General features: G+C 43.0%; 1 protein-coding gene across 1 annotated transcript in view; it reads right to left on the bottom strand.

Annotated features, from left to right (window-relative positions):
• LOC311488311 (uncharacterized protein) overlaps window positions 1-12,377 on the bottom strand; it is a gene marked incomplete at both ends in the record, with an annotated part of 179,249 nt that overhangs the window by 17,459 nt on the left and 149,413 nt on the right. The window contains one exon of the mRNA XM_084544941.1: window positions 4,783-5,127. Coding sequence (XP_084401067.1) covers window positions 4,783-5,127 — 345 coding nt within the window. The remainder of the gene's footprint in view (window positions 1-4,782; window positions 5,128-12,377) is intronic.

Raw genomic sequence — 12,377 nt, 5'->3', positions numbered from 1 at the left:
AAACCTGGTAGCAAACCAGTGTTCATGAAAGCTAGACCAGTGCCATATGCCATTCGACCCAAGGTGGAGGCTGACTTGGACGCTCTAGTCAAGAATGGCGTTCTGGAGCCTGTGACAACCAGTGACTGGGCCACGCCCATCGTTCCGGTTCCCAAAAAGGATGGAGGAATCCGGATCTGTGGAGATTTTAAGGTAACTGTAAATCCGGTACTAACAGCAGAGCAGTATCCTCTTCCGGTGATTGATGACTTGTTCGCTGGGCTGAGTGGGGGACAAAAGTTCAGCAAAATAGATCTCAACCAAGCTTACTTGCAAATGCATGTAGAAGAACAATCACGGGAAATGTTGACAATCAATACGCATAAGGGACTTTTCAGATACTGCAGACTACCATTCGGCATTACATCAGCTCCATCATTGTTTCAGAGAGCGATGGATCAAATCCTGAGTGGGTTACCTGGGGTACAATGTTACCTAGATGACATCTTGTGCACAGGAGCAGATGCTGAAGAGCATCTGCGCAACTTGGATGCAATCCTGCAACTACTGAAGGAATACGGATTGAGAATCCGTAAGGAGAAGTGTGAGTTCTTCCAATCATCCGTGGAATACTTAGGTCATGTGATTGATGCTGAAGGACTACACACCGCACCATCAAAAACCACAGCAATCGTGGATGCACCTCCACCACAAAATGTCAGTCAGTTAAGGTCTTTCTTAGGACTGTTGAACTACTATGGACGGTTTATACCCAACTTAGCAGCACTCCTAAAACCACTGCATAACCTGCTATGCAAAGAAGAAGCGTGGAAGTGGACAGCAAGCTGTCAAGAGGCTTTTCAAAAGGCAAAGGATATGCTAACGGCATCAGAGGTTCTCACCCACTTCAACCCATCGCTTCCAATTCAACTTGCCTGTGATGCCTCTCCTTATGGGGTAGGGGCAGTGATTTCCCACATACTGCCAGACGGTGAGGAAAAACCGATTGCTTTTGCATCAAGAACATTAAATAAGGCAGAGACAAATTATGCTCAACTGGAACGTGAGGCTTTGAGCATTGTTTTTGGAGTCAGGAAGTTTCACCAGTATTTGTATGGAAGGAAGTTTACACTCTTAACTGACCACCGACCCCTCACAGCCATCCTTGGACCTCACACTGGAATACCATCTCTTGCTGCATCACGACTACAGAGGTGGGCGTTGCTGTTGTCAGGACATTCATATGACATCAAATATCGTAAGTCAGACTCTCATTGCAATGCAGATGGTTTATCCAGATTACCACTTCCTGTCACCAAGCCTGACTCGGACACTGTTGACATTCTCTACTTCAGGGAGGTAGAGACAGCACCTGTTTCAGCTGTACAGGTAAAAAAGGCAACCAGGAATGACATTGTCTTGTCTGCGGTCTTGGACTTAGTCATTAAAGGTCATTCTGCAGGGGATGATGCTAACATGAAGCCCTTCCTGGGAAAGTGGACGGAGCTTTCTGTCCAGTCGGGGTGTTTGCTGTGGGGGAGGAGAGTCATTATTCCCCTGTCGCTCCAAACGAAAGTGTTACAGCAACTTCATGCAGGACACAGTGGAATCGTGAGGATGAAGGAAATTGCGAGAAGTTACTTTTGGTGGCCTAACATGGACAAACAGATTGAAGAGATAGCTAAAAGCTGTTCATTTTGTCACAAGGTCCGAAACAAGCCACCATTGGCTCCTCTCCATCCCTGGGAGTTTCCACAGGATCCATGGCAGCGTGTGCACATTGACTTTGCGGGTCCGTTTGAGGACAAAATGTTTCTCGTTGCTGTTGATGCACACAGTAAATGGCCTGAAGTGACCATCATGAAATCCACCACCACAGAGAAAACCATAGAGGCACTAGGAGAAATGTTCAGCCGTTTTGGATCTCCTACACAGCTAGTCTCTGACAATGGACCTCAACTGGTTTCCCAGGAAATGGATGCTTTTCTGCAAGCTAACGGAGTGCAACACATCAAATCAGCCCCTTACCATCCTGCAACAAACGGCCTTGCAGAAAGGTTTGTCCAGACAATGAAACATGCACTAAAAGCATCACAAGGACAAGGAACACTGCATCAGAGACTGCACGAATTTCTGCTGAACTACCGAAACAGTCCACATGCAACCACAAAGACATCTCCAGCCAGCTTGATGTTTAATAGAGATCTGCGCACCACCTTTGATCTCTTGAAACCTGCAGCAGTGAAGGACACTGTGCAAAAACAACAAGGGAAACAAGTTATGTACAGGGAACATCATGCCAAGGACCGAGTTTTCAGCCCAGGAGACTCTGTGTTGGCTAGGAATTACCGAGGCGAACCCAAGTGGGTTCCTGCAACTGTTATAGCACAGACTGGACCAGTCTCATATACAGTTCAAACTGCTGATAGTGTTTGGAGAAGACATGTGGATCAGCTCTTACAGACTTCACCAGTGACTCCAGAACTGTTCCCAAAAGATCCTAAGGATGCACCCATTAATCCACCAGATTATCCACCAGCACGTGCCCAGGATTCAACCACTTCGGAGACAGCAGTTACAGTTACGGATATAAAAGAGACTGGACAAGAGACTGAGACATCTTCGGTTGCATCAGCACCTGAAGTAGATGCTCCATTTGAGACCACAGAGACAGATGTTTCTACAGACCGTCGATACCCCAACAGAGAGCGGCGGCCTCCTGTTCGTCTGAGTTATTAGGTTAGATAGAACATGACCCAAGTCAACTGGGCAGAATAATCCCCAGGGGTCATGGGGAGCTGAGGTAGTCTACCCTCACTCCTAGGTTAGGAGTTAATATATATATTAAAAAAATAAATAAAATAAGAAGAAAGAGAATTCATACAAATGTTATAACAATATACAGTTAGACAGATAAAGAGAATGGAAATGTTTATTGGCGTTGCTCATGTTTTGTTACAGTGAAGACAGAAGTACTTTAATAGACACTTACTTGTTCCGGTAGTACATCTATTGTAAGAAGGGAGGAGATGTTGTGTATTTTGGGTTGCTATGCAACCAGTAGCGGGATCCCCAATGCATGCTGGGTAACCTTGTCACTTGTTGATGGAATGTTAGCCATGTGTCACGTTAGCCGTGCGTTAATTTGTTCAAACCGCTGTGTTAATAAACGGTGAAAGATATAACAATCACAGTACAGAAACAGCTCTGGTCAAAGTTACCAATGATCTCCTCATGGCTTCAGACAGTGGACTTGTCTCTATACTTGTTCTGCTAGATCTTAGTGCTGCATTTGACACTATTGATCATAATGTTTTACCACAGAGACTTGAAAGTGAGGTCAAGATTAAAGGAACTGCATTAGACTGGTTTGAATCCTATCTATCTGACAGATTCCAGTTTGTTCATGTCAATAATGATTCCTCTACTTATACAAAAGTAAGTTATGGAGTTCCTCAGGGTTCTGTGCTAGGACCAATACTCTTCACGTTATACATGTTGCCATTAGGCAAGATTATTAAAAAACATGGCATAAACTTTCATTGCTATGCAGACGACACCCAGCTATATTTATCCATGAAATCAGATGAAACGAATCAGCTGGTTAAACTCCAAGCATGCCTTAAAGACATAAAGGCTTGGATGACCTGTAATTTCCTACTCAGACAAAACAGAAGTCATTGTATTCGGTCCTAAGCATCTCAGAGATTCATTATCTAATCATGTGGTGTCTTTGGATGGCATTACCTTGGCCTCCAGTACTACTGTAAAAAACCTTGGTGTTATATTTGATGAGGATATGTCCTTTAAATGTCACATAAAGCAAGTGACCAGGACTGCCTTCTTTCACCTGCGTAATATCATCAAAATTAGGAACATCCTGTCTCAGAGTGATGCTGAAAAACTAGTTCATGCATTTGTGTCGTCCAGACTGGATTACTGTCATTCATTACTGTCTGGCTCCAAATACTCTTTAAAAAGCCTCCAGTTGATTCAAAATGCCGCAGCAAGAGCATTGACAGGAATTAACCAGAGAGATCATATTACTCCAGTTTTAGCTTCTCTTCACTGGCTCCCTTTAAAGTCTAGAATAGAATTTAATACAAGGCCCTTACATACAAGGCCCTTAAAGGCCTAGCTCCATCGTATCTTAAAGACCTCATTGTACCATATCATCCCAGCAGATCACTTCGGTCTGAAAGTGCAGACCTACTTGTGGTTCCTAGAATTTCAAAAAGTAGAATGGGAGGTAGAGCTTTCAGCTATCAGGCTCCTCTCCTGTGGAACCAGCTCCCAGTTTGGGTTCGGGAGGCAGACACTCTCTCTATTTTTAAGATCAGGCTTATAGTTAGGGCTGGACTAAACCATCCCTTAGTTATGCTGCTATAGGCCTAGGCTGCTGGGGGACGATGCACCAAACACATGTCCTCCTTCTTTCTTCTCTCTCCTCTCTCGCATCCTCCACTTTCTTTTCTCTGGCACAGAGCTCTTATTTCTCTAATTTCCTATCCACTACTAGTCATACAATTCTGTGCTATTACTGTATAGAATATTTACTGCTGTGTGTCCCTTTTTCCTTGCCACCATTGCCTTCAGGCTGCTCTGGGGGTTTCAGGCCGGGTTTTGTAAAGCGTCCTGAGACGATTTGTATTGTTATCTTGTTGGATGAGATCAGAAATGTGTCTTTGACTCCAACAAAGAGCTCCTGATCACCACTTTGATTTTCTACAGGAAAGACCAGAAACTGTTTGACCTTGACTCTTTGTTTTCCTGTGAAACCACATGTTGAGGTTTGTTTCTGACCTTTGACCTGTAGATGTACGTCTGTCACTCTCAGTTCTTCTCCTCCATTACTGATGGAGCAGGTGTAGCTGCCGCTGTCAGAGAGGTGGGGTTTTGTCAGAGTGAGGCTGAAGTCTCCAGTGTCTAGAGCATCAGGCGTCATCGATGTCCTCCCCCTGTAAACCTGGTTCTGACCTTCAACTTCATCTGTTTCTCCTCGTTTGTGGACAGATTTGGGACTGAGATCGTTCCTGGTCCAAATCACTGTGGGGTCCTCAGGTAAATAATCCAAGTAGTGGCAGGGTAGCAGGACAGACTCCGCCCCCTCATTCACCTGCACCACACCTGCCAGGGCATGCTGGGAAACTGAGAGGACACACAAAGAGAAAGACAAATCAGCTGCATGCTGTGGGTTTGACTTGACACATGACTGACTGTAGGTCACATTATCTGCAGGGACCAGAGAAACCAGTTGAACTATCAGTCAGTCAATGAAAAACTACATTTCATTCACAGACTGAAGTCAAAGAACAGATCATTGAATGTGTTTTGACAGTTTTCATAGATTTGTCTGAAAAACTTCCTCTCTTGCTCAAAGTAATGAGTAATGACATTTGTAAGATTGTGTTGATCAGGTCTGTCCTCTACTCCAGTCCTGGAACCGTTTAGAGTTCAGTCAAGGGCGGATCTACAGGGGTGGCATAGGGTGGCAAATGCCACCCTAAAAGAAAGCCTTGCCACCCTTCCTGCCACCCCAGTTGGCTGCAACGAGTTCAAAGAAAAGTTATGGCCAATTTGACATTTACGAGCACGAATCTCCAATGTCCGACTGCTGCGAATGCAGCACGGGATAACGCCAGAGCGGCAAGAGACTGTGTTGTTCGGAAAACTGAGTGGCGCGAAGCGAGGGAGCGAGTAGTCGCGAGAAAAGATGACACGGGAGGATAGAGGTAAAAACCGATTAACTATCTATCAAGAAATGAAATAATAATGAAAGCACAGTGCTAGTATAGTTGCAATGCTGATTTTGAGATGATAAAAATCAGGTTGAAGAACGTTATTTAGCTAACTATACATGTAATGTTAGCTAGGTCTGACGTTAGTTCTGTGTAAAGAAGGCTCCAAAAGCTAATATGGATTCAATGTCTGTCTGTCAAGGAAAACACTGTAAAGTTACTTTGAATCTTACAGAAATGAAGAGGAAAGGTAACATACATAGTCTTTTCTCACCAAAGAGAAAGGTAGACGGAGGAGATGAAGTGGAAGGAGAGGGAGACGAGAAGGACAAGGTGGAAGGAGAGAGAGACGAGAGGGACAAGGTGGAAGGAGAGAGAGACGAGAGGGACAAGGTGGAAGGAGAGAGAGACTAGAGGGACAAGGTGGAAGGAGAGAGAGACGAGAGGGACAAGGTGGAAGGAGAGAGAGACGAGAGGGACAAGGTGGAAGGAGAGAGAGACGAGAGGGACAAGGTGGAAGGAGAGAGAGACGAGAGGGACAAGGTGGAAGGAGAGAGAGACGAGAAGGACAAGGTGGAAGGAGAGAGAGACGAGAGGGACAAGGTGGAAGGAGAGAGAGACGAGAGGGACAAGGTGGAAGGAGAGAGAGACGAGAGGGACAAGGTGGAAGGAGAGAGAGACGAGAGGGACAAGGTGGAAGGAGAGAGAGACGACAGGGACAAGGTGGAAGGAGAGAGAGAAGAGCATCAGAAACGTGACAGACAAAGAATACAAGGCCAAGGCGAGGAGGGACAGGAGGAGGTGGGAGAAAGCGAGAGACAAGATTACGTGCAGGGCTCGGACAGTGAAAGGGAAAGGAGAGTGCCTGAGCCATCACCAACGATCTCCAGTCGAGCTGGTCCACATGGTAGGGAAGTTGTTGCTGCGTAGTATACCAGGTTACATATGAATAAGAACAAAGAATTTTGCTATACGGTGCATTTAAGAGACGTTGCTTAGACTTCTTTAAATAAATATAAATATTGTTGTTTGCTTAAATGTGAATAATTGGGGAAACTTGTAAGTGTGAAAGTGTGATGAGATGGGGACAGAGTTTTAATATTTTAATATTTAATATTAGATCTATTGCTCAGGTTAAATTCCAAAATTAAACAAATGAACCTAAAAATACTCTCCCAAGCTAAAATGTTAGTGTGTGTTGTTAACACAGTCTGATGGTTATAACTTATCAATGACAGTTCCAAATTGATTGTGTTTTTACTAGTTGGTACATTGTATAATTAACTCAAATGTAATGCAGCTTGAGTCTTTCCTCCCCTCCATCTTCTAGATGTATCCAAGTCCAGGTGTGAGGTGCCAGTGCAGCCAATGCGAGAGAGTTTCCCTAAGACCCTCCAGGGAGGAGCCAGGAGAAGCTTCTGCAGTGACTGGTACAAATCTCATCCCTGGATAGAATACTCGCAGTCGAAAGATGCAGCTTACTGTTTTGCTTGTAGGCATTTTTCCCTCCCCGATGCTCCAAGGACTGTTTTCACCTCATTCGAGGGTTATCGTAACTGGAAAAAGGCTACAATGAAACACAGTGGTTTTTGTTCTCATGCCAGGTCTGAAGGCCATGTAAATGCAATGTTTGCTTGGACAGAGAACAAGAAAATTATGGATAGAAATACCTCAATGTTTGGACTAATGGATGAGCAAAAAAAGAAGCAGGTGGCAGAAAATCAATACTACATTAAAACATTAGCTGAAATTTTAGTTGTAACAGCCACAGAAAACCTAGCACAGCGGGGTCACAGGGAGTCTCTCCACTCAGAAAAAAAGGGTGTTTTTCTGTCTATGTTAGACTTGCTGGGTAACCATAAACCCATCATTAAAACAACAACAAGCTAAAAATGCAAAGTACACCAGTAAAACAGTACAGAATGAAATATTTGAATGCTTGGCTGCAATGGTCAAAGAGGAAATCATTCAGGAGGTTATTGTTGATGAAACTAAAGATCTTCAGAAAAAAGAGCAAATGTCATTTGTTCTGAGATATTTTTACAACGATGTGGTTCATGAGAGCTTTCTGGAGTTTGAAGTGGCAGAACACCTGGATGCTGCTGCCTTAAGTGACAAGATTATATGCTTCCTTGAGGAGCATGGGCTGGAGTACAAGAAAAACCTTGTAGGCCAGGGCTACGATGATGCGGCAGTGATGTGCAGGGCACATGCAGGTGTTCAAGCAAAAATAAAAGAAGTAGCCAAACATGCCTTCTATGTTCACTGTAGTGCACACTGCTTGAACTTAGTTATAGTAGACGCTGTAAAAAGTGTGGCAGATGCAGGAAGCTTCTTCTCATTATTGGAACGACTGTATGTATTCATGTCTGGGTCTTATGTACATAACAAATGGCTTGAAGTGCAGAGGGAGATGTTTGATGGTGCACCAAGGGAACTCCAACAGCTAAGTGATACACGTTGGGCCTGTAGGCACATAGCATGTCGCAATGTTATGGACAGGTTGCCTGCAATAGTGCAGGTGCTTGAAGAAATAGCATCTGAGAACCATCCATAAAGAGCTGTTGAAGCAAGAGGGATATTGGCTCAAACTGGTCTGAATTTTGCTGGATGTCTTATTCTGTTCAGAAAGGTTCTGAGTGACTCCAAATTTGTATCAGACATGCTCCAGTCTAAAACAGTGGACTATGCTAAGGCTGTTGAACTCATTGAAGCACTTAAAGAGACACTGGTCCAGTACCGTAGTCAAGTCTCTTTTGAGGAAATGTGGAGTGAAACACTTGATTTATGTCAACGAAGTGACATTGATACAACTCAGCGAAAACCAAAGAGGCCAAGACAGACAACAAAGGTGCTTAAGGACACTGTCATCCACTCCACCTTGGGACAGCATGTAGTTCCAGATAGCAAACACACTTTTTGTGTATCTGTGTACTATCCCGTTCTGGATAACATGATTGGAGAAATAGGAAGAAGATTTTCTAACACAAATTGTAACATTATGCAGGGTGTACAGGCACTAAATCCGTCAAGTCCAACTTTTTTGAGAGAGGAGGCTGTTCTGTTATTGGCTGAAGCTTATGATTCAAATATTGAGGATCTCAAACATGAGTTACATCAGACGAGGAGAGTACTAGACAGAAAAAAGGGGGAAAAGGAGAGTCCTACCACTCTAATGGAGTTCGCTCAGTTTTTGGACCCATACCAGGATGTTTTTTATGAGTTGTTCAGGTTGTGTAAAATAGCAGTTGTTTTACCTGTCAGCAGTGCACCCTGTGAACGAAGTTTTTCATCTCTGAGGCTCATAAAGACTTGTTTGCGGTCTACTATGACAGAAAAGAGACTATCGAGTTTGGCTGTACTCAGCATTGAATCAAAACGCACAAAAGCATTAGATCTAGATGTGCATTCAGCTGTTATAGGCATGACAACTTCATGTTATACTCACTGGTGAGCCTTTACAAAGCTGTTAAAATGATGACCTCAACAGAATCTGCACTTTAAATTTCTGTATTGATATCTTTGTTTTGGCAGCTGAGACAATCTGATACCACCTTTAATGAAACCTAAAGTTAGAGAAATAAAGTAAAATGTGACACTGGTGTAAATCCTGCTGAACATGAAGCAGAGTTGTTATTATTGTTGTTTTTTAATGTCTCTTATTTTTTATATACAGTATAAAACTGTCCAGAACCTACTCACAAAATGTTTTTGTACTTTTTCAGACTTGGAGCAAAATTTATTTTTATGTGACATCTTTTCATCTGTCAAAAATTGTTCAGGCTCCTGAGGGACAAATGGGAGAATGTGTGTTCTGAGTAAACAATAAAAGTGATGTCCAGTACCTTGTTTGAGTGCCGTGACCCATTTATTTCCACAGTGTATTTATGCTCACCTTAGCACTCTCAGCAGCTCAGTCCAATGATCTTCATGGGTAAGTTTTTCTTTGGATGGTTTCTTCTTGTACAAATGCTGCCTGCAACGCTGCCACTCTGACACAGTCAAAAACTGTTTGCTTCCCCTCTCACACATCTGCCACTTATCACCTGTGTTTTACCTTAATGCCGTTCCTGTGATAATGCCCCACCTACAGTAGTGTTACCATACTTCTATCTCCTATTATGTGAGATCACGTTGTATGGTCATTTATTCCTAATATGAACTGTTTCACATGAAACCTCAAATGCAAGACATTGATTGCATGAGATTAAGTTTGTCTGTATGAGTTTGTATATTACAGCCTGTGTTCTCTCGTGTGCTCTTAGTGTGTACACAGGGTTCCTGCAGGTTTGAGCAAGTGAAATTTAAGACTTTTTAAGACCTTTTTAAGACCATTATAGGTTAAATTTAAGACCTACTCCAAGTACAAAAAATAAGGAAAATCAGAGACCCAGAATTACTTTCAAAATAATAAAATGTATTGTCATTCAACTATCAACTATCCTCTAGACGTGATTTAACATGCATTGAGACATGTCCCAACTTCCTCCATCCTATGTGCCATGCATAGATTTGTAACGTATTTCAATGGAATTAAACGACTTTGAAACACATCGCTGTAGACCGTGTTATCCATTTATTGTGTTTTATCTTGTAAAACACTTTGGAAACCTTGTGTTTGTTAAAATTGTGCTATATGAATAAAGTGGATTGGATTGGATTAGATATAGAGCTCCAGATGTCACATGACTTTTTTTTTTCTTTGTCGATACCGCCATATTGGCAGGAAAACTGAGGACAAATTAATAGAGCCAGGGGTGATTTCAGTCCGTCAGAATTTACTGCGCACTTTAAACAGATTATATATCACAGATCCTTATCATGCCCCAGGTGTGCTATTTTCGAGCATTGAAACAGCCGGGGGGGTTCCCCACACGTCACGTCACTTTATGATGATGAGGCAGCAGACTCGGTAGAGTCTGCAGTTCGCCTCATAAGGATTGTTCAGCACGTTTCAGCCAAGCAACGAAATAATTTCGTTCAAGCTGTAACAGCCAGTTTTACATGGAGCAGTACCAGTTTACGCCACATGGCGGCGCCTCATTTGTTTTCATCGCTTAGTTCAGCAGGTGTTACTCTTGAATCCGTCTCTTTTTTTTTTACTTCCTCCATCTCGGTAATGTGGACGCTGGTGAAGGCTACAAGCCATGAACGTTTTATTATCGTTATTATATTTTGTAATATGCCATGAGACCTGCTTTATATGGTTCTGTTTAATAAATGTATTGTGCTGAAATCCCTCCACTTCGTCTCCTGCCTTGCTACTTCATGTTGAAGCATACTACTAGCAAACGTGGCTAAGCTTCTCTCCAACTCCACCTTACAAAGCCAGCAATCATTAAACTTACATCTTGTCCATTTCCCAAGTTGACAACGAGGTTCATGTGACAGAAGAAGTCTGGAATCCAAAAGGCATAAATACATATCACTAACAAACGCTACGTGGCGATAAAATCTCCCCGCTTCGCCTGCGCTGTACGACCGGACCATACCCGGAGCATCAACACATCACAAACCGGGCTGAACACCGGATTCCACTTCCTGGTCTCATTTGTAGTTTAATTTCGGCGTACTGCTAATAGTTATATTTAATAAAGAACTATACAGAACACACGGAACTAACAGTGAATGACACCGACGCATTGAACGAAATGCGAATGAAGCGGTAAATGGACGTCAGGATTTAAGACTTGACGAAATGTAATTTAAGACCTACAAATGCAAAATATGCTCGTACTTAAGACTTTTTAAGACTCCGCAGGAACCCTGGTACATACTATTTCTCATCAAACTGTGATAACTGTGATTAAATTCAATATATATAAGTCTGCCATATGTTGCCACCCCTCAAAAATTCCTGCCCCCCCCCCTCGCCACCCCATGAATATTTTTCTAGATCCGCCCCTGAGTTCAGTCAAGCAGAAGATGATTTTTAGCTCTAACTGATGAATGAACTCATGGTGCACCATCTCTCAGGACTGATCTCTGCACTACACTCCATCAGTAAAAGGCCTCCTCTGGTCCTGATACTAACACAGAGACACATCTCTTCTTTAACAGCACCAATCTAAACCACAAACTGTCTCAACGTCCAAACTAGAACTCCAACCGTGTTATTCATGTCAAGTATTCAGAGATGGCTTCTTGCTTTCACAGATTTACAAGTCTGGAACACTAGGAAGCTAACATGCAGCAAACACAGAGAGAACATCTACTGATTGGAGCAAGATGTTACTGAGAAACATCCTTCATGTTCATGGTCTGCTTGTCCATAAGGTCCAGGGGGGCTGGGTCCAAAGTCAACGCTCTGTTCTCTTGTCTTCTTTCTAGCATTTCTAGCACTCAGCTTAGGAAACATGGCCTCATTCTACAGATGTTTGTCTGTCTGTCCACTCCAGGACACCGTAGCTCACTGTGTTTGTGTTTGATAGTTAACCTCTGACCTGGTTCCAGTTCACAATGTCAGGAACAGAAGACTGGACCGACTGTTCTCTGATCATCTGATACATCCAGACATGTGATAGTCAACGTTCTGTCCTCTGTGCTGCTCAGAAAGCTTTGGATCATTTGTGTTGATTCCAGTAAGAACCCATTTGAAGACTGACCTGTTGTTAATGTGTGAATGTTCAGACTTTTGTCTAGAGACAGAAATAAACAGGA

This window comes from Chelon labrosus (genome assembly GCF_963514085.1).
Source record: "Chelon labrosus genome assembly, chromosome: 1".
Classification (NCBI taxonomy): Eukaryota; Metazoa; Chordata; class Actinopteri; order Mugiliformes; family Mugilidae; genus Chelon; species Chelon labrosus.
Note: the sequence above shows the minus strand (reverse complement) of the source record. Positions and strands in the feature narration are given on the sequence as shown.